We start from the raw sequence: 23,639 nt of genomic DNA, 5'->3' as shown, positions 1-23,639 counted from the left end.
GGCTGGAGTGCAGTGGCACGAACTCGGCTCACTGTAACCTCCGCCTCCCGGGTTCAAGCAATTCTCCTGCCTCAGCCTCCTGAGTAGCTGGGATTACAGACGCACACCACCACACCCAGCTAATTTTTGTATTTTTAGTAGAGATGGGGGTTTCACCATGTTGGCCAGGGTGGTCTCGAACTCCTGTCCTCGTGATCCGCCCGCCTAGGCCTCTCAAAGTGCCAAGATTACAGGTATGAGCCATTTTTAGGATTACACATTTTTAGGATCTCACTATCTGTTAAGGCTATTAAGTTTTCCTCACATACTTCTTAAATGAATTTTCCCAGTTTTTTACTTTTTCTTTTTAACTTTTTTTTTTTTTTCCCGAGACAGGGTCTGGTTCTGTCGCCCAGGCTGGAGTGCAATGGTGCAATCTCAGGTCACTGAAACCTCTACCTCCTGGGCTCAAACCATCGTCTCACCTCTGCCTCCCAAGTAGCTGGGACTACAGGCATGCACCACCATGCCTGGCTAATTTTTGTATTTTTGGTAGAGATGGGGTTTTACCATGTTGCCCAGGTAGGTCTCACACTCCTGGGCTCAAGTAATCCTCCCACCTCAACCTCCCAAAAATGTGTTAGGATTACAGGCATGAGCCACCATGACCATGCCCAGTGTAACTCGTCTTTTAACTTAGTTTATGATAGCTTTTGTCAGATGAAATATTTTTTAGTAGCAAAATCCATCAGTCTTATAGTAACTTTAGGAATTAAAAAGCAAACACCTGTTTTAGAGTTCCTGGTGCTTCATGCTCAATTTTTATTTCACTTGCCTTAATTTTAGGATACTAGCATCAACACAATTTGAACCCACTGCAGCTAGAATGGCCTTTCCCTGCTTTGATGAACCTGCCTTCAAAGCAAGTTTCTCAATCAAAATTAGAAGAGAGCCAAGGCACCTAGCCATCTCCAATATGCCATTGGTGAGTCTGCACTCCTGTGTATTTTCTATAGGAAAATCTACTGATTCTCTGTGACTTGCACTAGCCCAGTGACAGTCAACATTGGGTCACCTGTTTTGTTTTATTGCCTGGCAGATCGTTACTAACTTTTCATTTATAACCTATGCTTTTGTTTCAAGCCATAGTTATATGTAATCAAAGTAAAAATTGCACCTAAAAATGCGAGATTTCAGTAACAGTGCCATTCCAGGTTATACATGCTGATAGGAGGGAAGTGATATAAGAAATTCAGGTCAGGTTTAAATATTAGTGCCCTTCACAAAGCACTTTCACCCTCATTTTCTCATATGATCTTTTAAAATGATTTTAAAGGTAATGCTTTGTCAATAAGGCCATATTTTTAGCATACAGTTATTTTCTCCAAGTTACATATACTATATGGTAATATTCATTATATAATTTGTAACTGAATGTACAAAATTGGGCAGACAGAAAAAGAGAATAAAAGTAATCTTTTCCAAATATTATGGTGCTGAAGGTAAGTCATGATAGATAGCTTAGCTTCCAGAGGGAAACTATTATTCCCCAATCTCAATGCGGATGTGGACAGCATTCCCTCTGATTTTTAAAAGTGACTAGAAGATGACCATGCCAAATGAATAAAACTGTTCAGTAAGTGCCATCATCCTTTGATTCTGGTAGTTTAGAAAAGCATCAGCTGGGCCGTCATTCTGCAGCTGGTATATAACACCTCCTGGAAGCACATCCTTTGTTCAGAGAAACTCACTGGGGATCAGAGTCAGAGTAGAATAGGCTTTGCCTAGAGTCCTGAGGGAAGAACAGCTTTGTCCCTGTGCTGACCGGGGAAGCAATATCATAACATGGAGAGATACCGAGAGCCACAGACCAACCTCTAGTGTGGTGCTTCTCAACCTTAAAACTCTATACCTACCTGCCTTCATACCATAAGGATGCCTTCCTCAAACAAGATTCGGATCTCCCACCCCACGCCAGAGGGCTATCCTCTGTAAAAATCACTCTTCTGCAAATTCCTACCAGCCAAGAACTTCTGTCCCCACTCCCACCCTTGTATATGAAAAGACAAGAAACAATTATGCTATTTTCCTAATATAAATTTAATATACAGGATGTGCTTTTTCAAAATATAGTCCTCTCCCCCAGTATTGTGGTATTACTCCCTGGGACAGAAGTGAGTTCTTTAATTGGTGAATCAAAGTTCTAGGAGAATAAAGGACCAGGGATGGGAAGGAGACAGGAGAGAGACTGAAGGACCAAACAGGATTAGTGGAGAAATTTGTAGGCTTTCAGAAGGGAGGCCTGGAGCTTTGGAAGCGCCACAAAGATGCTACAGTCTAAATCCATGGATATCCAGGATCCACTTAGTGAAGATAGGAAAACTTCTTTTTTTTTTTGAGGATAGGAAAACTTCTAATGCAATGTTGTCCCTTTGGACGGGAATACCTCTCACTAACAGAAATCTAATACGAGTAGCCTGACCTCAGGCTGCAGATATTGAGCTGAGGGGAGAACAATGGGGTCTCAAAAGATCTTTTTGGAGACCAGAAAAACAAAATATATACCATTGGAACATTGAAGCTTTTGGGCATGGGGCAGAAATTAATCACATTTAAATTTGAATTAATTTAATCAGGTTATTTTCCTAATAAATAACACAACTCGAGAATGGAAATTTTTGGCCAGCTGTGGTGGCTCATGACTGTAATCTCGGCACTTTGGGAGGCTGAGGCAGGTGGATAACCTGAGGTCAGGAGTTCAAGACCAGCCTGGCCAACATGGTAAAACCCTGTCTCTACAAAAATACAAAATTAGCTGGGTGTGGTGGCACATGTCTGTAATCTTAGCTACTTGGGGGGCTGAGGCAGGAGAGTCGCTTGAACTCTGGAGGTGGAGGTTGCAGTGAGCCAAGATTGTGCCATTGCACTCTAGCCTGGGTGACAGAGTGAGACTCCATCTCAAAAAGAAAAAAAAAAGGAAATTTTTGTTGTAGGTAGGCAAAGCAGAATGCATTTAAAAAGAAAAGATGATTTGGGATCCTTTATGAGTAATCCTAGGCTGGGTAGCAGAGTTGGTTTGAATGACCAAATAGTGACCAGAAGTTGGTGGCTGATGGGTATTAAGAAGGATGAGGGCCAGGTGAGGTGGCTTATGGTTGTAATCCTAACACTTTGGGAGGCAGAAGAAGAGGATTTCTTGAGGTCAGGAGTCCAAGACCAGCCAGGGCAACATAGCAAGACCCTATCTCTCAAAACAAAAAAAAAGATGAGGTCAGAGCAATAGAGGTAAGTATTGGATTACAGGAAAAATGCCCGTGACCATGGTTTCACCCAGCTAATTCTGGCTGGTTCTTTTTCCATCTCCGTGCTTTTTATTGCTGAGATGTTAGACTTTCTTCTTTAGGGGCAGACCTCTAAGACTGTACCTCCATCAACCATACCCCACCCTTACTCTCTGATTGCACTTAAAAAGGTGATTCCAATGAAGCAAATCTTTTTTTTTTTTTTTTTGAGATGGAGTCTCGCTCTGTCATCCAGGCTGGAGTGCAGTGGCGTGATCTCGGCTCACTGCAAGCTCTGCCTTCCGGGTTCATGCCATTCTCCTGCCTCAGCCTCCCAAGTAGCTGGGACTACAGGCGCCTGCCACCACGCCTGGCTAATTTTTCATATTTTTAGTAGAGATGGGGTTCCACCGTGTTAGCCAGGATGGTCTCGATCTCCTTACCTCGTGATCCACCCGCCTCGGCCTCCCAAAGTGCTGGGATTACAGGTGTGAGCCACTGTGTCCGGCCCAGGTTACTTTCAGTTATACAGCAGAACAGAAGCTCTTTTAGGTACTACAGGGTTATATATTTTCCCTGTTGCGTATATGCTCAACAGCTCGACATTGCATTGCCAGATAATTCTCAAACCTGTATTTAAGGACAAGTGGATCAGCCACATCTTGGCAAAACTCACAATTTCAGTTTTGCTTTGTCTCATCTGTGTTATCAATCCACATATGCCAAATGTGGATTTACAGTGTATTGTAAACTTTAAAATGGTAAGTTGTATGGTATATGAATTATATCTCAATAAAAAAGAAATTGAGTAGAACTGTTTGACGTTAATATCTAAATTATAATTAGATATTGGAAAGATAACTTTTAAAGTAACTATAGAAGCGTCATTAGACAGGGTCTGGCTCTGTCATCCAGGCAGGAGTGCAGTGGCTCAATCTTGGCTCACTGCAACCTCCACCTCCCAGGCTCAAGCCATCCTTCCACCTCAGCCTCCCCAGTAGCTATGACTACAGGCACGCACCACCAGCAGGACTACTTTTTGTATTTTTTTTTGTAGAGATAGGGTTTCACCATGTTGCTTAGGCTGGTCGCAAACTCCTGAGCTCAAGCAGTCTGCCTACCTCGGACTCCCCAAGTGCTGGGATTGATACACTTTTAATATTATGTCTGATAATTAGGAAATTTATCATGTTCACTGTATTGGATAATTGGATTACTTGATAATTTGAATTATTCTGATTTTAGGTGAAATCTGTGACTGTTGCTGAAGGACTCATAGAAGACCATTTTGATGTCACTGTGAAGATGAGCACCTATCTGGTGGCCTTCATTATTTCAGATTTTGAGTCTGTCAGCAAGATAACCAAGAGTGGAGTCAAGGTGAGCCTATGACTGTCACATATGGTGACCAGCTTGTTCTGGTTTGCTTGGAACTGGTTTTAAAACTGGAAGTCTGCCTGAGCGCAGTGGCTCGTGCGTGTAAACCCAACATAAACCCAACACTTTGGGAGGCTGAGGTGGAAGAATCACTTGAGGCCAGGGGTTTGAGACCAGCCTGGACAAAATAGTGAGAACCTGTCTCTGCAAAAAATAAAATAAAAAAATTAGCCAGGCATGGTTCCTTGTGCCTGCTACTAGTCCTAGCTACTAGGGAGGATCCCTTGAGCCCAGGAGTTTGAGGCTTCAATGAGGTATGATTGTGCACTCCAGCCTGGGCAACAGAGCAAAACCATGTCTCTAAACAAACAAAGACAAAACCAAATACCAAAATCCTGGAAGTCCTGCATCCTGGGAACCTCCTCAATCTCAGGCAAACTGGGATGGTTGGCCAGCCTGTTGTCATGGATGCTCATTTGTATAGTGAGGTTCTAATAACAACAACGTGGAGAGAGTGTGGCCTGGCCTGAGTCGTGATCCTGGCTTCACCGCAGTCACTTCACTGACTCTCTGACCTTGGCCCTATTCCCTCTGAAACTTAGTATTTACTTCTTTGGAAGGTATAACTTGGACTTGATCCTGCAATGGTCTCTAAGGTTGCTTCTGGTTATGGCTTTCTGCAGTTTGGAAGTAAATGTTACTATCTGGCAGGGGATTTCTGGCTATGGTAAGGAAGATAGAGCAACCTGCTTGGAATACCCAAAGGCTTTGGGCCAGGTACACTGGAATGCTGGAGAGAAAAATCTTGTTTCAAGGCACACTTGTTCCTCATTTGGGTACTGTTGCATAGTGGGCAACCTATTCAACTGTGTGCCGTAGCTCAGAATGCAAACAGGTTTTTCTGAGGGGAGGAAGGGATGCTTTGTTTGAAGATACCTTATGTGTTTGTGCTGGTTTTCAATGAGGCCTGAATAGATGGGGATTCCCTGCTGAATTGCTTTGTGTTCCTCTAGTGCTGAGATTTCTTATTCTTGTGGAGGTATCTTTACTTAACTGGGGATTTGAAGGTGACGCTTGAGACTCGGATGAAGGGAACATTCTTAATTCAGCGGTGAAAATATCAGCAAAAACACCCGCCCATTGTTTTGCCACTTATCTGAATCTCTTAGAAATGATTATTTTAGTAATGTCTAATCTATATTAATATTTTTAATTCTTTCATTTCTTTAAACACATTAAGCATACAATTATATATCTGTGTCTGGTAATTGTTTTATCTGAATTCTTTGTGTATCTGATTTTGTGGTTCGTTATTTCTGCTGGCTCTTGCTTATGGTATCTTGTTTCCTTGTTTGTATTATGAATTATGTTTGTGAGCTTACGTTGCCTGAGTCTAAAGTGGATTATTCCAGAGAGAAATTGTATTTGCTCTTACAGAGTGTCTGGGAGTACTTACTGGTCCAGGGATCACTTTACTTGTAGTTTCCTTGAGAAAGGGTAGTTATTTCTAGTTTACCTTTACATTAAAGGCCTGGCCTTTGGGTACTAGCTTTATGCAGGGATTGTATGTCCTGTTAGACTTTCTACTTTGGGCAGGCCCTGGACTTGGTCTCTTAACTCCTGAGTCCTTCAATGACATAAGAACCAAAGCTCAAGTCCAGCTGTGTTGGGCTAGTGCCGGCAGGGTTAAAGCTGGCTGCAGTGCTCTCCTGACATCAGAGGGTCTAACTGTCATTTCACTTTGGCCTCTAAATCTTTCTTTCTCATTTGCCATCTTATAAACACATTTAAGAACACTTTATATATGTTATCCAGCATTTGTTGTTGTTTTCAGAAGGGGGATTAATCAGGAACAGTCAGTATTAATGCAAGAAATGGAATTCCCAATTATTTTCTTTAATATTGGCAACCATATCCCACAATATGAAGACATTAATGTCAGTCTTCTACACAATGTGGGGAGAGAAGCCAGTTAAGATATTTGAATTCCTTTCTGTGTCTTTCTCTTTAGGTTTCTGTTTATGCTGTGCCAGACAAGATAAATCAAGCAGATTATGCACTGGATGCTGCGGTGACTCTTCTAGAATTTTATGAGGATTATTTCAGCATACCGTATCCCCTACCCAAACAAGGTAGAGATTTTGCACAGATATTACACATGACATTTGATGAACACAGTCATAGATTTGTCATTATAATTGGCACATCCCTGTAGTTGCCTCAGCAGCCCCTCAAGCCACAAAAACCCCAGCAAGTGACAAACCTGCGGTTGATCTTTCTGAGCATCTCCTCACCCTTGATGAGTACAGTAACTTCTAGTGATAGTGAAGAAAGCAGATCTTCATAGAGTTCTTGAGGCATATGGCATGGGGACTCTTTTGCCTTCTGATTTTATTAGTGGGCAGACAGCAGAGGGAAGAGGCTACATTTTTTCTTTACTGGCACCTGCTTGGCAGGAACCCAGAGGATGCTCAACAAACTGTTTTGAGTAAATAAATTTATATAGTGTAAGACAATCTGAATTTTCTTTCTTACACAAGCCCTTAAAACTATTGTATGTTTGATTTTTTAGGTATATGTGGGTCTTGGGCATCCAAAATAGAATGGATTATTGTAATTGTTTAGTTTTTCAATTTCCAAACTCCTCATCAGAAGGTTAGAAATGGAGTCAAGAGGCCTGAAAAGGCGGGCACGGTGGCTCATGTCTTGTAATCTCAGCACTTTGGGAGGCCCAGGCAGGTGGATTACTTGAGCCCAGGAGTTTGGGGCCAGCCTGGGCAACATGGCAAAACCCTGTTTCCACAAAAGTACAAAAATATTAGCTGAGTGTGGAGGTGCACTCCTGTAGTCCCAGCTACTTGGGAGGCTGAGATGGGAGGATCACCTGAGCTTGGGAGGTTGAGGCTGCAGTGAGGTGTAATTATACCACTGCAAATGCACTCCAGTGTGGGTGACAGAGTGAGACCTTGTTTCCAAAAAAAAAAAGGCCTGAGATGCAAGTCTGACTTTGCCACATTTATAGCAAAGTGATGCTGAGTCACTAAGCCTCTTTTTCTCCATTGTGAAAGGTTCTTCCAGTCTAGAGCTCCATGATTATGCACGGGCAGCTGGTTCAAACACCTATCCATTCTGAAGATTAGTGTTTGGGAGAATGTATAGCTTAGAGACTGGTAATGTATTTTATTACTTCCTTCCCAAGATCTTGCTGCTATTCCCGACTTTCAGTCTGGTGCTATGGAAAACTGGGGACTGACAACATATAGAGAATCTGCTCTGTTGTTTGATGCAGAAAAGTCTTCTGCATCAAGTAAGCTTGGCATCACAATGACTGTGGCCCATGAACTGGCCCACCAGGTATAAGCTCATTCACACTTTTAATAAAGTATAAACTACATTTATATTGCTTCTATGGGACATATAAGGCTATTTATATAATTTTTACTTTGTCTTTTTTTAATAGGAAAAATTGTTTCTCCAAAGCATTCGTTTTTATGTCTTATAATGCATGTTGAACTTTTTTTATTTTTACCTTGATTAAATATTGGTCCTGTAAATATATGTTAACATTCATAAACTTATACTGGACATCTAAAATATACTTCTTTCTGAGTGTCTTTGTTTATGGCTTATGTTGTGCTTTTAGTGGTTTGGGAACCTGGTCACTATGGAATGGTGGAATGATCTTTGGCTAAATGAAGGATTTGCCAAATTTATGGAGTTTGTGTCTGTCAGTGTGACCCATCCTGAACTGAAAGTTGTAAGTAGTTATTTATCCTTCACATTTGAGGTTAATTTGTTGTTTTGTTCAATATTGCTGGAAAATATTTACTAATCTTTGATTATAGAACTTATAAAAATATTTCATTGATAACTTCCTTGACAGTTTAGATATGAATCGTGTTGCAAAAATGCTAGTGAACTTTCAAGATATATCACAAAGACTTATTTACAAACTCAGTTGTGAATCTATGATTGTTTGTAAATTGCCCGATTTTATATTTCTTAATATCAAAGAAATAGAAATAATGGCAGCCTAAATGTTCCATTTCATTTTCCCAACCTTCAGGTTGCTCTTTGCAGAATTATTAGGTACAGATTACTGATATCTCAATAGGACCCTACTTGCCAAATCAAATGAGTTATACTTAAGGTAACTGCACATTTGATTGTATAACAACCTAGGCTTCTGGATCACAAATTTATTGCTTTGGAACTGCTATATGGTTTATTTTTTAAATCACCACATTTAACTTAAGAAAATCACATATAGCAAAATTAAACTTCTGTAAAAATTTTTTTATCCTACTCCAATGATTCTTTTCATTTGTAAATATTTATTCCTATTTTCATCTGCCTGTATACATTATTTAAAATATACATTTGTGAATATTTATTACTGCCTATTTTCATCTGCCTGTGTACATAATTAGAAAGTACATATCAATATTGCATTATAATCATAAATATTTTCTTATGTTTCTACATAATCTTTAATAAAAATGATTATGGATACATATTGTCCTCTTGAGCTAATGTGCTCTAATAAAGCTGGTTAAGGTTCTCCATTTATTTTCATTATGTTTTTAAAGGTAAGTATCTTTGCTCTAAAACAGTACAGACAATGATTGGAAATGTTGAAATTACTATACAGTTAATTTCTTGTTGTGTTGCTGTTTGGCTATAGGCATAATTGTTTCGTTTTTAGATTAATACGAAATTTTCTTTATTCTAAAGGACTTAAGATGAACAAAATCTATAATGTTTAACCAAAATCATTGTTTCTTGGGTAGCTTTTAGAATATATTAATTCTATTTTGTTTCATAAATATTAGGAAATATGGAATAGGTTGCCCCCAAAATGTGAAGTATGGACTTCTTGCCTCAGATAAAATGTCCCACCTTTGACATTTTTTATCTAAATGTAAATCATAGGTGATGTTTTCTTTTTTCTGTCTCAATAGGGAGATTATTTCTTTGGCAAATGTTTTGACGCAATGGAGGTAGATGCTTTAAATTCCTCACACCCTGTGTCTACACCTGTGGAAAATCCTGCTCAGATCCGGGAGATGTTTGATGATGTTTCTTATGATAAGGTAAAAGTAGATTGAGTATAAGGATACAGTTTAGATACTAAAGTTATACATACTGGGGTGGAGAAGTTATAGGCAAGGTTGTGGGGTTAAACCCAGATTGAATGTCTCCTCTCTTGACACGTGCTGGCTGGAGTTAACTCTTTTAGGACTAACTTGCAGTTTGGCTCATAACCCTAAAGATTATTTTATGGGAAATTCTTCATATATTCTTTCTTGGGTTGAAAATTCATGGCTTACAGAAACTCTGCTTTTATTCATCATTCAACAAATAGGTATTGATTGAGCATCAACTTTGTACTAGACAAAAATTCCTGCCCTCGTGTAGCTTACTTTTCAAGGCCTTCAGCAATGGTTAATATTGTTGAGACGCAAATAATTGTCTTGCACAGTGTGCTTAGTAACAGAGTTGGGAATTGTTGACAACAGTTTAATGATTGGGAGATTTTATGTAAAATCCAGATTTCTAGCTTCTCTTGGGGAAGAAAAAGGAGGATTTGGCCACTGTATGTTCTTTGCAGCATAAGCTGGAGCTAAGTTGTTGTTCTCTCTTTGTAAGATCAAGGCTCTGCTTTTCCACTTTCCCTACCATTCCCAACTGTTCTATTGTCTTCTCACCGAGGCTGAGAGTGTGTTGCCAGTTACCATTGTGCTTAGCTGTTGTTTTACCGGTAGCAAACAGAAAAGTCTTTCTTGCTTGCATGTTTCCATTGAAAGTCCAGGGGAAAAAGAATGTAAAAGAGCATTCTTCTTATCCTTGGACTACTTCCCTTATTTATATGCCCTGTCATGTGCCACTGGAGGCATTTGAGTTTGTGACTCACCATCCGTGGTAATGGGAGTGGAGGGGAAAAGAGCCCTTTGCCAAGGAATACAGGGTGTCTGGGAAGACTCTTGTTCCCTTTCTCATTGTGACTCCAGCTCCACCAGCCCTCCATGCTCAAGGCTGCCTGGGCTCCCTGGACATATCCACTTTTCCTTCCCTGGCATCTACCTCTGCCTCCATCTCTAGTGCTCCACCCCTTGTTGTACTGGCCTCTCCTTAGTCCTGCCCTGGAATGGCAGTGGGAGAGCCAGGTGGTAGCTCAAGGTCCAATGTTTAATCTGCACCATTATCCCCACTCACATGTGAACAAAGGGAGTTGGCAGGTGATGCTAATTTGCCCCATCGGGAGGTCTGGCTACTGATAGAAAATAAGGGCCTCAGTGGGCTCAGAGCATAAGCAATCACATTAGACAAATCTCCTGCCTAAACAGGTCCAGGTTTAACCTGCTTACTCTGTTTCACAAATTGCCAGACATTAACAATGTTCCTGCAGTTGCGTTTTCAAAGAAATGTGTTTTATTGCAAAAGAATATGTGATTTCAGATGAGACTGCAATGAAACTATAGATAACAATTATTTCTATTATCTTTTCAGGGAGCTTGTATTCTGAATATGCTAAGGGAGTATCTTAGTGCTGACGCATTTAAAAGTGGTATTGTACAGTATCTCCAGAAATATAGCTATAAAAATACAAAAAACGAGGACCTGTGGGATAGTATGGCAAGTGTGAGTATGTTTTTGAATATCTCTGCATTTGGGATTGACAGGCTTATCATCTTGTTTTGTTTTCCCTGCATTATGTTAATCCCTCTGAGGAGAATCATTGTTTTCTATAGAAATAAGAGTGATGTGTTTATTTTTGGTTTTTAGATTTGCCCTACAGATGGTGTAAAAGGGATGGATGGCTTTTGCTCTAGAAGTCAACATTCATCTTCATCCTCAGTAAGTTTCTATATCTGTACATGTTCCCCCAAGCACATTCTTTTACTGCATATTCTTTGAAAGGCAGCTCTGTGCCAAACTTTCTGAGGTCCTTGATTACATCACCCTCATTCCAGATAAGACTGCATTTCAATTATTCCATACTCATAATCTTTTTCAATTTTTCTTAAAGTGTATCTATACTGGAGGGTTGCAGAGCTTTCCTTCGTAATGCTTCTCACTGATACTAATTTCTTTAGCTTCCCTTTTAAAGCAGTGGATTTATGACATGTTTCTATAGCAGATTACAGCTGCATTGTAGCAGTCTAAAGGATATGTCAGTCATTTATAGAGCTCTGCATTTGTACAAAGACAATGGCACTGAGCATTCTTGAATACTTGTCATGTGTCAGGCACATGTTAAGCACTTATATGTATTATCTCCTTTACTCTGCATAATAAACCTGTGAGCTGGGTACTATTACTATCCCTATTTTTAAAGTTGAGAACATGAAATACAAAGTCATCTGATTGGTAAATTGCAGAGCAGAGATTTGAATTTAGATCTAACTCATGTTTTTAACTGCTAAGCTATAAAGTATTCATAACATCAAGTCACAAAACAGCCTGAGTCTCTGTTCATCTGGACTTGTGGGATGTTTTCAGAGGAAGCTGAGGGTGAGTCTGGAGATTCAACAGAATTTTATGTTTCTTTTTTCTTTTTATATGTTTACTTTCTTGGCTTTTTTGTTCCTAGAGATTGCTTTATTCAGTAGTTTCTAGATTTGTCCTGTGGCACATTTTATCTTTTTACTAATTCTTTTTTTTTTTTTTTTTTTTTTGAGACAGAGTCTCACTCTGTTGCCCAGGCTGGAGTGCAGTGGCGCGATCTCGGCTCACTGTAGCCTCTGCCTTCCCGGTTCCAGCGATTCTCTTGCCTCAGCCTCCCACGTAGCCGGGATTACAGGCACACGCCACTACACCCGGTTAATTTTTGTATTCTTAGTAGAGATGAGGTTTCACCATGTTCGCCAGGCTGGTCTTGAACTCCTGACCTCAGGTGATCCACCCACCTCAGACTCCGAAAGTGCTAGGATTACAGGCATGAGCCACCGCGCCCAGCCTTTACTACTTCTTAAATCATTTCTTAAAAGCTTTTTTAGTATCAAAAAACAGCTCCTTTTGAATTCCCACTATTTGTTGAGTGTGGGTCATCTCTGTGTTCTCACTTTAGAAACACAGGCTCTTGACTGAACATTGTTTCCACCTTGCTTGTCCGAAACCAGCATAGTTAGGTAGGTATTGAAAACCTGGCACTTTCTCTCCCTTCTCTTCCTTCATTCATTCACATGCCTGCTTTGTGCCCAGTGTTATTGCCAGCCCCAAAGTGTGCCCGGCAGAACTAGGTATGCTACCTGTCCTCCAGACACGTATGTGTAGTGGAGGAAAATGACAAGCAAACAGCTGGTGCTCTAATGGAGGTGTGATGGCTGGGGACATCACACTGAGAAAGGGATCGGAAAGTGCTCCTAAGAGGGGAGGTTGGCAACTGGTAGCGGCTGTTTGAGCATAAGCTGGTGTTCTGTCTTTTCTTAGAGTTGGGTTAAATGGGTGATGTGTCTGCCTTTTTGTGTACACACCAGCATTGGCATCAGGAAGGGCTGGATGTGAAAACCATGATGAACACTTGGACACTGCAGAAGGGTTTTCCCCTAATAACCATCACAGTGAGGGGGAGGAATGTACACATGAAGCAAGAGCACTACATGAAGGGCTCTGACGGCGCCCCGGACACTGGGTAATGCTCCTAGAGTAAAATTCGTTTTGTTGTCTAGGTAACATCTGCCTTGTAGGATGGAACCTTGCTTTTGAAATAATGCCCTTACCGCTATTGCTAAAATATTTCAGCTGCATCTGTGTATCCTATGAAGTTGACTTATACTCCCTGCCCCCATCTTCCCAAAAGGATTAAGGAGGCTTTAAACCTTGGTTATTCTCAGTAAAGGTGACGATGTAATTACTTTAACATTCTCATATTTTGTAATTTGATATGATGGTAATTTCTGGTTACTGGCTTGAAATCAACTCCAACCTAAGCAACTGCTACTAGATTACAATAGTGCCTAGCATTTGGTTGGAGCTGAGGACAAAAGAATTTAGGTGATTTCCGAGAATGATGAGAGACTCAGTTGTCTTCTTCTGAGTTAGATTTGGAACCTGTTTGTCAGCTTAATGCTATAGAAGAATATTATTAGAAACAAGATGCTGCAACTTGATTGACCCTGGATGGATACTGTTAAAAAATTCTTTTATCTTGAAACAATTTCAGACTTATAGAGGAGTTACAAGAATAACACAACAAATTCCTATATATCCTTTACCTAGACACATGTTAACTCTTTATTCTTTTACTTTCTTCACCTCCCTCTCTCTCTCTTGCTCTCTCTCTCTCTATATATATATGTATATGTTTGTGTGGATATATATGTGTGTGTGTATATATACATATATATGTGTATATATATACACACACATATATATGTATATATATATACACCTCCCTCCCCCATCTTCCCAAAAGGATTAAGGAGGTTTTAAATCTTGATTAATCGATATCCATCTATCTACATACATACCTATATACATGTCTGTATGTATATACTTGGCATATGTTTTTCTGAACTGTTTGACAGTAAGTTGGTGACATGATTCCCCTTCACACCTAAATGTTTCAGCATAGTATTTTCTACAAAACAACATTTATGGCCGGTCACAGTGGCTCATGCCTTTAATACCAGGACTTTGTGAAGCCGAGGCAGGAGGATCACCTGAGGTTAGGAGTTCGAGACCAGCCTGGCCAACATGGTGAAACGCCATCTCTACTAAAAATACAAAAATTAGCCGGGCGTGGTGGCGGGCGCCTGTAGTCCCAGCTACTCAGGAGGGTGAGGCAGGAGAATCGCTTGTACCCAGGAGGCGGAGGTTGCAGTGAGCCGAGATTGCACCACTGCACTCCAGCCTGGACAACAAGAGCGAAACTCCATCTCAAAACAAACAAACAAAAAACAAGAACATTCAGTTATATAACCATAGCCACAGTACAATTATCAAAATTGGGAAATAAACTTTATATAATACTATTATCTATAAATCCCATTCAACTTTTTCCAATTGTCCTAAAAATATCCTTATAGCAAAATAGAAAATAAATTCTGACTTAGGATTTAATACAGGATCACTTATTTTATTTAGTTGTTGCATCATTTTGGTCTCCATTTTTTTCTGAAACAACTCTTCAGTCTTTTTTGGGCTTCTTGATATTGACATTTTTTGAAGAGTACTGGCCAGTTATTTTATAGAATGCCTTTCAGTTTGGATTTTCTGCTGTTTCTCCATGATCAGGTTCAGCTTACATATCATTGACAGGAATCCCAAGGAGGTGGTGATGTGTCCTTCCTAATATACTATTCAGGAGGCACATGAGTCCTGAAGTTAGGCCTCTGAGATGCAATCAGCCAATCACTGTAAAAAGGCTTTCAGGGTTCACGTGAGTCCAAATTCTTAGCTCTACTCAAGGAGTCCAAGAAAAGGAAATAGTGCCCGAGCTGACACTCCCTACAAAGCTGGAAAACAGACTGGGGATGTTTTGAGAGCTTAGCTGTAGCAGTTTTGGTACTATCTTGTTCTAAACTAACCAGTGCCTGGCACATAATAGGTGATTTAATAACTGCTTGTTGAATTGAATCAACAAATGAACAATCCACCTCTCCTTTCTTTTAGGTACCTGTGGCATGTTCCATTGACATTCATCACCAGCAAATCCGACATGGTCCATCGATTTTTGCTAAAAACAAAAACAGGTAATTTATTTTGGAAACTACTAGTTAATTCAAGGAGGAATGTGAAAATGTGTAGGATTAAAGTGCTGTTTCTTTTGCTATTTATCTTGGTTAAAGCAAAAGGGATCAGATTGAAAATGCTTTCTGGTTTCAAAGAAGAATGGCCAATATCTTGCCAGATAGAGATTATAGCTGAATTATATAATGCTAAAAAGGAGGGATTACCAGTGAACATTCACTATTACTTTGTTAACATTACTGGGTTATATCATATGTATGGCCAGAGATGTAGTTGCCATTCTTTTCATAGATCTGTAAATCTCACAAAATTGATGTCTAAAGCTAGTGTTAGCTTTTGTCTATTGAGTTGCTGTTTTCTGGTTTCTGAGAGAAATAAGTGATGTTTTCAAATTTTTCAGTATTAAACTCTTCTCTAATTTCCTTGCCCAATCTTGGATGAGAAAAGCTTTCTTCAGGCAAGGGAGCAAATGGAGCTTTGATTTATTTTATTTACTCTAGATGTGCTCATCCTCCCAGAAGAGGTGGAATGGATCAAATTTAATGTGGGCATGAATGGCTATTACATTGTGCATTACGAGGATGATGGATGGGACTCTTTGACTGGCCTTTTAAAAGGAACACACACAGCAGTCAGCAGTAATGATCGGGCGAGTCTCATTAACAATGCATTTCAGCTCGTCAGGTAATAAACGCTGCACAAAGTCGCGGTTTATTTCTGAAAGCAGCTGTTATTGTTCAAATTCTTGATTTCTAAAGACAAAAATGATTGATTGATAACAAGAAGTTGAAAGGTGTTTTCCTTTAAGTTCTTCTAACAACCCAAGATTGCTTTTAGCCTTATAATTAACCTCCTGTCTGTGATTACTAAGGCACTTGAAGGAAGGAATCTGTATCTTAATCTTTCTCATTAATAATTCAGATCATACTGAGGCGGAAGTGTAGATAACCAGGAGATCAACATCCTGGCAAAACTCCTTGCCTTGTCCCCGCGGCATGGTCCTGCAGCTTCTTCTGGCCCCGCTATACCGGATCAGGTTTCTCCCACCACTGGGTCTTTATAACAGCCTTGAAGTCTTCTTAGAAGACTAAGTGACACAGGCCCAAGTTGTTTGCATTACATTTCTTGGGTTAAAGAAGGGATTTTTTTTTCTTTCCTAAACCAGATACCTGAACTTTGCAGCATCTTTATGGAATATAGCTCATAAAATGTAGCCCAACCAAATGATCTCTGAGTGTGTGAGGACAGAATTAACACTACCCTTTTTTTTTTTCCTCCCCCATGACAATGGTTTTTAAGGAAATGCTCCCAAAGCCTAAACTCAAAACTTCTTCAACATGTAGGCAGACCTAAAGTCCTAAGAGGAAGCATGCAGGTGGGAAGGATTATCTCTTTCTCCTCATACCCGTATCCTTCTGGCCTAAATTTTGAGTGCCTTCTGGTTCTTCTCACCACCATACTGGGCCTCCTGAAGTGAGAAAAAGCAATGGGGGAGAAAGTTATGGGTTGCTTACCTAGCTGTTTCTTTCTGCCTAAAAAATTCCCCTCTGTAGAATATTTCTGCTTGAGCCTTAGAGGGCTTCTTCTTTTTTATTTTTTAACTTATATAATATATACCCTACCACTGAGGTTTTTAACACTAACCCTCTGTAATGAAGGGTTTCTAAGGATATGCAGTGTCTTTGAAATGGAGAAGAAAATGTGTTTCCTCCAGGAACTCATAGTTTTGACCAGATGATAGTCTGTTTGACCAGGCTTCCTAAAGGGTCTTTGATGGAAATCCCTTGCTTACTCTAGAAGTTCAGCACTCAATCCACTGTTTCACAGGGATAGATGCTGATGTGCTTCCTTTCTGGCTTATCCACACGTTAGCCCTAGATGTTACTGTTTGAGAAACTTCCTCCCTAGTGTAAACATGCCAGATGTTGTGTTATATGTGATAGAAAAGAGACTTATATAGTAGTTATCTATCTGTTTATTTATTTTTTGAGATGGAGTCTCACTCTGTCGCCCAGGCTGGAGTGCAGTGGTGCCATCTCAGCTCACCACCTCTGCCTCCCGGGTTCAAGTGATTCTCCGGCCTCAGCCTCCCACATACCAAGTACCTGCCACCATGCCTGGCTATTTTATGTATTTTTAGTAGAGACGGGGTTTCACCATGTTGGCCAGGCTGGTCTTGAACTCCCGACCTCAGGTGGTCCACCTGCCTTGGCCTCCTAAAGTGCTGGGATTACAGGCATGAGCCACCGCGCCCGGCTGTAGTTATCTATTTATAAGGGACATTTATATCTGATTGCTTGTTTTGCTAGAAGATTAAAATATATTTTGAAGCAAAAAGTTGACTTCCCGGATTTACTTTTAAACCACTAACCACAGTGTCTCTTGGTCAGCATTGGGAAGCTGTCCATTGAAAAGGCCTTGGATTTATCCCTGTACTTGAAACATGAAACTGAAATTATGCCCGTGTTTCAAGGTTTGAATGAGCTGATTCCTATGTATAAGTTAATGGAGAAAAGAGATATGAATGAAGTGGAAACTCAATTCAAGGTAAAAGCCTGAAATAAAAGTTATGTAATTATTATTTGTGTTAAAAAGAGTGTTAATCATTGTGTGTGTATGTGTGTGTGTGTGTGTATCTTTATATACATATTAAGGAAAAGCAAATAAATATTAGTTCAGTATTTAGATGGACTAGCAAAGATTTTGGTTTTATTTGGCACTAAAAATAGGAATGGCATTCTTAGACTCTATTTAATTTGCATGGATTTGTTATTTCCTTCCTTTCACAAACCTTTTATTTCATTTTCCTTTCCTATTACGATGGCTGACGTTCAGATTTTCTGGGACTCTTCATGGTACTTGAGGAAGAGGCACAAAATTGTTATGCTTGGCAAAATGTCCTGAAGTCTTGTTGCATAATTTGCTCTCAAAATTTAGTCATGTAAACTCTCTTTGAGTTTGTTTTAAAAGTCGCAATTCATCCTGACTTTAAGTAGATAGGATATCTTATAAAAGTTTGTTATGAAAATATGAAAGTCATTCATCATTATTTATTGTTTTTGGCCCTTTTATAATTAAACAGTGCTGCATGATTTATACAGTAAAAGTTAGATTATGCTTTAAAAATTAGCCCCCATCATCTGAGACCATAATGGATTATTTTAACATGAAATGACCTGTGACAATACTGGTCCCTGTTTCCCTGTACAACGCCCTCAGGCCTTCCTCATCAGGCTGCTAAGGGACCTCATTGATAAGCAGACATGGACAGATGAGGGCTCAGTCTCAGAGCGAATGCTGCGGAGTCAACTACTACTCCTCGCCTGTGTGCACAACTATCAGCCGTGCATACAGAGGGCAGAAGGCTATTTCAGAAAGTGGAAGGAATCCAATGGAAACTTGAGGTCAGTCCTTACTAAATAACCAATTTGTTGATGTGAAGGGTATCTTTTCTGTTTTCCATCATTGGTACTAAACATTAGGGAAAACAAAAAGTTTAAGTGTCTCCCCTGCTGCCCTTTTCTGGAAAATAAATTGCTTTTTAAGATTTATCTATGTATCTCATAACTTTAAGAAATGCTAGGAGGGAACTTCTATGCATAAAAGTCAAATATCTGGGGAGTTAGGATGGTATGGGAATAATTCTCATTTTGTATAGGCAATGCAAAATCGTATTAAACGGTGACAGCCATGCCATAGAGAAACACATGCATTGTATTTTATAGTAGTTTCTTTGGGCTTCCAAATTCCCTGACAGGGATGCATAGTAATTGCTGACACTGTCTAAGCAAGGTAGGATTTTACCGTATCTGGAAATCCCTATTCTTGCTACACTTCAGTCCTTTTTACATTTGGAGCTTAAACCCCACCCAGGAAACATTTATGCCAACAACCTACATGCTTCAGCTTAAAGAAATCCAAACAGTGGTCCTACTGCCGTCCTGACTTGTGATCATGGTGTAAATTTTGAATATAGTTTGAATTTCTTTTGGCTTGAAAGGTAATCCCCTATGGAGTCACCCAGCATCATTAAAGTATTTAAATATGTAGGTATTTATAAAAATGGCATTTCACATTACATTTTTGAGAAGGCTACTTAAAACCTAATTTTAGATATTTTTCTCTTGCCTTTTTTTTATAAAGTGTAACTAGGCCAGGCGCGGTGGCTCACGCCTGTAATCCCAGCACTTTGGGAGGCTGAGGTGGGTGGATCATGAGGTCAGGGGATCAAGACCATCCTGGCTAAGACGGTGAAACCCCGTCTCTACTAAAATACAAAAAATGAGCCGGGCATGGTGGCGGGCGCCTGTAGTCCCAGCTACTCGGGAGGCTGAGGTAAGAGAATGGCGTGAACCCGGGAGGGCGGAGCTTGCAGGAACCGATATCGAGCCACGGCACTTCAGCCTGGGTGACAGAGCGAGACTCCGTCCTAAAAAAAAAAAAAAAAAAAGTGTAACTGAAGGAAATCAGTAGTTTTTGTTTATATTTCCAGGCATGCTTCTCTGATCATGGGGAAAGTTCAGCAGTTCATAGTTAGTCACCATTATGCCTCTAAACATACTTACTGCATCTCAGATTCTCACCGAGTGTGTTCCTTTCTATAGCCTGCCTGTCGACGTGACCTTGGCAGTGTTTGCTGTGGGGGCCCAGAGCACAGAAGGCTGGGATTTTCTTTATAGTAAATATCAGTTTTCTTTGTCCAGTACTGAGAAAAGCCAAATTGAATTTGCCCTCTGCAGAACCCAAAATAAGGAGAAGCTTCAATGGTGAGTCCGTCATTCATTCATGTTCATGTGGCCAAGGGAAATTAGATTAGATTAGATCATTCTGGCATCTATTTTTGTTTTCTTGGCCAGGAATTGTCTATCCTGCTGGGAACATACTGCAAGTCAGCACACATCTAATGAGAAAGGCAAATAATTAGGGAGAACCAGGTGTTAGGAAAAATATTTAAAGGTGTATACATTTGTGCATCTTTAAAATGACAACATATTAAAAATATTTACTAGAACTACTCTTCCTTTTCTTTTGAGCAAATGAGAGGGTATATAAGAATGGGTGTTATGAACACTATATAAATGTTAGTTTTTATTATGTAGCTATAGTGGGTTTATCAGGATTGTGGTTACCCATTTATCTTTTTAACCTTTGTTACTGGCAGACTTTTTTTTCTTTTACAAGTAATTTTATTGCAGTGATTCATAACTGTTTCATCACCTATTCATTGCTAACATTTCTTTTCTTAATCCTTCTAGGCTACTAGATGAAAGCTTTAAGGGAGATAAAATAAAAACTCAGGAGTTTCCACAAATTCTTACACTCATTGGCAGGAACGCAGTAGGATACCCATTGGCCTGGCAATTTCTGAGGAAAAACTGGAACAAACTTGTACAAAAGTAAGTGGTGCCAAAAATTGTGCTGTGACTGGATAAGTTCATAACCTTACTGTGTTTTAGCCTTGCTGTTTGTAAAAGAACAGTAACAGTCTAAAGGTACTTTTTGATTGAAGATAGGCAATAGAAATGCCTAAAATTTTTGTAGAAAACATAAAACTGGACTTCAGTGCTAACTAGTGAATCTGGACAGGGATGTTTTCCATTCCATCTGGCATAACCCCTTCCTGAGCCCATGGACATATCTGAAGCCTTCCTCCTCACAGTTCAGCCCAGGCCTTCCATGAACACATTTGCTTGTTCACATCTGTCTTTGTCTAACTCTTATAGCATTTCCTGCTTCTGTCATTTTCTGTTGGATACTTAACCTTTTATTAGGCTGTTGGTGTGTATTATTCTTTACGGCTAGATCTTAACCCATTGGATAGACATCATATTTTGTATTTTTCACACCGATCAGTTTTTAGCTGAAAGCTATTATATATAGGAGGCCCTTAAAATATATGTTAAATGAATAAGTATTTCACAACCTGTTTTTGAATATTTCCCTCTCTAGGTTTGAACTTGGCTCATCTTCCATAGCCCACATGGTAATGGGTACAACAAATCAATTCTCCACAAGAACACGGCTTGAAGAGGTAAAAAAAAAATCTATATATATATTTTTAAACATAAATGAAAATTAGCTAATTAATATGGGGTAGACAAAATACTTTGAGGGTGTGGTGAGTTAGAAATGGATTGTCATTTAGAAGTTATTTTTGGATGCTATGGTGTTGACAGCAGCATAAATCAGTTGCAATTAAACTAGTGAAAACTGTGCCTCTTCTCAGACACGTTAAGAGGTCTTAGCTCTGCCAGTAAAAACCTTAGGACTTGAAGAAAATTACTTGAGACAATTAGTCCTTGTTTAAGGATGTTAAAAGTGGGCACTGAGGTATAAATGACTGAAGTGGTCATCCAGCTATTGCTAAAGAGGCAGGTCCGGAATCTAGGTTCTTTATAAACCATCCAAGTTCATGGTTCCCTGTCACTTATTATATAACCATCTACCTTCAGAAAGAATTTCAGGCAGCTTTAAGATCCATGTATAAAAGAAATGTTAAAATGAAGGACAAAAAGATACATAATGGACAGGTGATAACCATGTGAGGGACTTATGGCTGAGGATAATTCTCGCAATTGTCCCCTGAATTTATCACAGACATTCCTGGAAGTCAAGGAAAAATGAGGAATCAGTATGAGTTATTCTCATTGTCTGGCAAAAGAGAACATGAAGCATACACATTTTCTACAAAAGCAGACTTTTCTTCAGTCCTAAACTCGAGGACTTTGATGTGTGGGCCATTGAGTTCTGCGGTGTCCCTTCTATAATAAGGTTTCCTATAGTAAAGTCGTGGAACAAATTTTACAAGCGTCTTAAACTGTGGTACATTTAGATAAAAGCTGAGAGGCTAATATTAACTTTTTTAGGAGTGGTTCCATTGTGTAGTCTGGTTACACTATTTTCTAGCTTGAGATGGGGAGAGAGCTTTGGAAATGAAAAAGAATGAAGGGTTGTTACAGTCTCGTAGCTTTTTTCCAGTTTTCAGTAGCCTCATCCAGGCTTGTAAAATTAACTTGCATATAATAATTCAAGCTTGAACTCCAGCGAGGTCTAGAGCAGAGATACTCTGTGTGATGACTGAAGAGCTGTCCAAAGCCTTGACCAGAAAGGTAGTCATCTATAGACAAGATCTATAGCAACAAAGCATTTCATTCATTCACTTGTATTCTCATTAATTCATTCAAGACATATATGCCACACATGGTTTTAGGTTATGGGGCTATAACAGTGAACAGACAGACAAAACCTTTGCTGTCACGGAGCTGAAATTTCTGCTGTGGGAATCAGACAATTACAGACAAATCAACCAATGTCAAGTAGTTACATGCTCTGAAGATGAATAAGGCAAGGAGAGTGATTGGGATAGAGGGTTGGTGCTGTTTTATAGGATGATTAGGAGACATTTGAGAAGATATCGAAGGAAATGCCAACATCTAGAGGAGTATTGTGTGCAGAGGAAACATCAGGTGCGAAGATCCTGAAGCAGGGCATGAAAAGTAAAGAGCCCGAGATGTTATCATAATGGAGAGCAAACTACGGACATATAAAATACGGGAGTCATCCTGAATCCTTTCTTCCCCAGACATCTAACTACACAAGTCCTGCTGGTCCTCCCTTAGCACATGCACTGGATCTTGCGCACTTCTCTCTGCTCTTACCCCCATTCAATCCTTTCTCATCTCTTGCCTTGCCTATTGCAATAGTGTCCTAACTGGCCTCCCCCTTGCCACTTTGCCAATAGCAAAACATTTTCCACATTTAAGACTGCAAGTCAGCCCATAACTGACCCTGGCTTCTTGAAACCCTGCCTATTGTTCTTGCAGTAAATTCCAAATCCCTCCTTCCCATGTGTCCATGACCTTGAAGACCTGGCTTCTGAGGACCTCTCTGGTGCCAATTCCCACAGGCGCTCCTGGTTTACTCTTTCATAACACTGTAGCCACTCAGCCTCCTTCTGCTCCTGGGCTACCACATGTTTCTCCTGTCTTTAAGCCTCTGCACTTTTTATTCTCTCTGCCCGGCTTGCCCATTCCCCAACTTTTCACTAGAAAGGGGCATTTTATCTTTGAGAGGTCTCGGCTCAAATCACCTCCCCCAAAACCATGCTGTTCAATGCAGGCCACATCTCCTCAGTTACTAGCATACCCCTGGCATATTTTCTTCATAGCAGTTTATTTACAGTAATCATATTTACTGCTTGTATACCCCAAAAGACTGTAAGCTCCATGAGGAGAGGATGCTTGCCTGATTCACTGCTGCATCCTCAGTGTCTAGCACAGTAATTACAGCAGAGGGATGAATAAATAT

The 23,639-nt window shown here is 39.9% G+C and overlaps 1 protein-coding gene across 8 annotated transcripts in view; it reads left to right on the top strand.

Moving 5' to 3' along the window:
- The window catches only part of ERAP1 (endoplasmic reticulum aminopeptidase 1), a 63,083-nt gene that overhangs the window by 12,741 nt on the left and 26,703 nt on the right, over positions 1 to 23,639 (top strand). For all 8 annotated transcript variants that reach the window (XM_063811399.1, XM_063811397.1, XM_063811402.1 and 5 more), the window contains exons 3-18: positions 826 to 964; positions 4,506 to 4,640; positions 6,649 to 6,769; positions 7,837 to 7,991; positions 8,281 to 8,394; positions 9,599 to 9,730; positions 11,148 to 11,279; positions 11,424 to 11,495; positions 13,118 to 13,272; positions 15,255 to 15,334; positions 15,833 to 16,016; positions 17,723 to 17,879; positions 18,552 to 18,736; positions 19,937 to 20,098; positions 20,588 to 20,728; positions 21,282 to 21,363. In XM_063811399.1, coding sequence (XP_063667469.1) covers positions 826 to 964; positions 4,506 to 4,640; positions 6,649 to 6,769; positions 7,837 to 7,991; positions 8,281 to 8,394; positions 9,599 to 9,730; positions 11,148 to 11,279; positions 11,424 to 11,495; positions 13,118 to 13,272; positions 15,255 to 15,334; positions 15,833 to 16,016; positions 17,723 to 17,879; positions 18,552 to 18,736; positions 19,937 to 20,098; positions 20,588 to 20,728; positions 21,282 to 21,363 — 2,146 coding nt within the window. The remainder of the gene's footprint in view (positions 1 to 825; positions 965 to 4,505; positions 4,641 to 6,648; positions 6,770 to 7,836; positions 7,992 to 8,280; positions 8,395 to 9,598; positions 9,731 to 11,147; positions 11,280 to 11,423; positions 11,496 to 13,117; positions 13,273 to 15,254; positions 15,335 to 15,832; positions 16,017 to 17,722; positions 17,880 to 18,551; positions 18,737 to 19,936; positions 20,099 to 20,587; positions 20,729 to 21,281; positions 21,364 to 23,639) is intronic.

The sequence above is a fragment of the Pan troglodytes genome, chromosome 4, assembly GCF_028858775.2.
Source record: "Pan troglodytes isolate AG18354 chromosome 4, NHGRI_mPanTro3-v2.0_pri, whole genome shotgun sequence".
NCBI classification, from domain to species: Eukaryota; Metazoa; Chordata; class Mammalia; order Primates; family Hominidae; genus Pan; species Pan troglodytes.
This window is presented reverse-complemented; position numbering and strand designations above follow the sequence as displayed.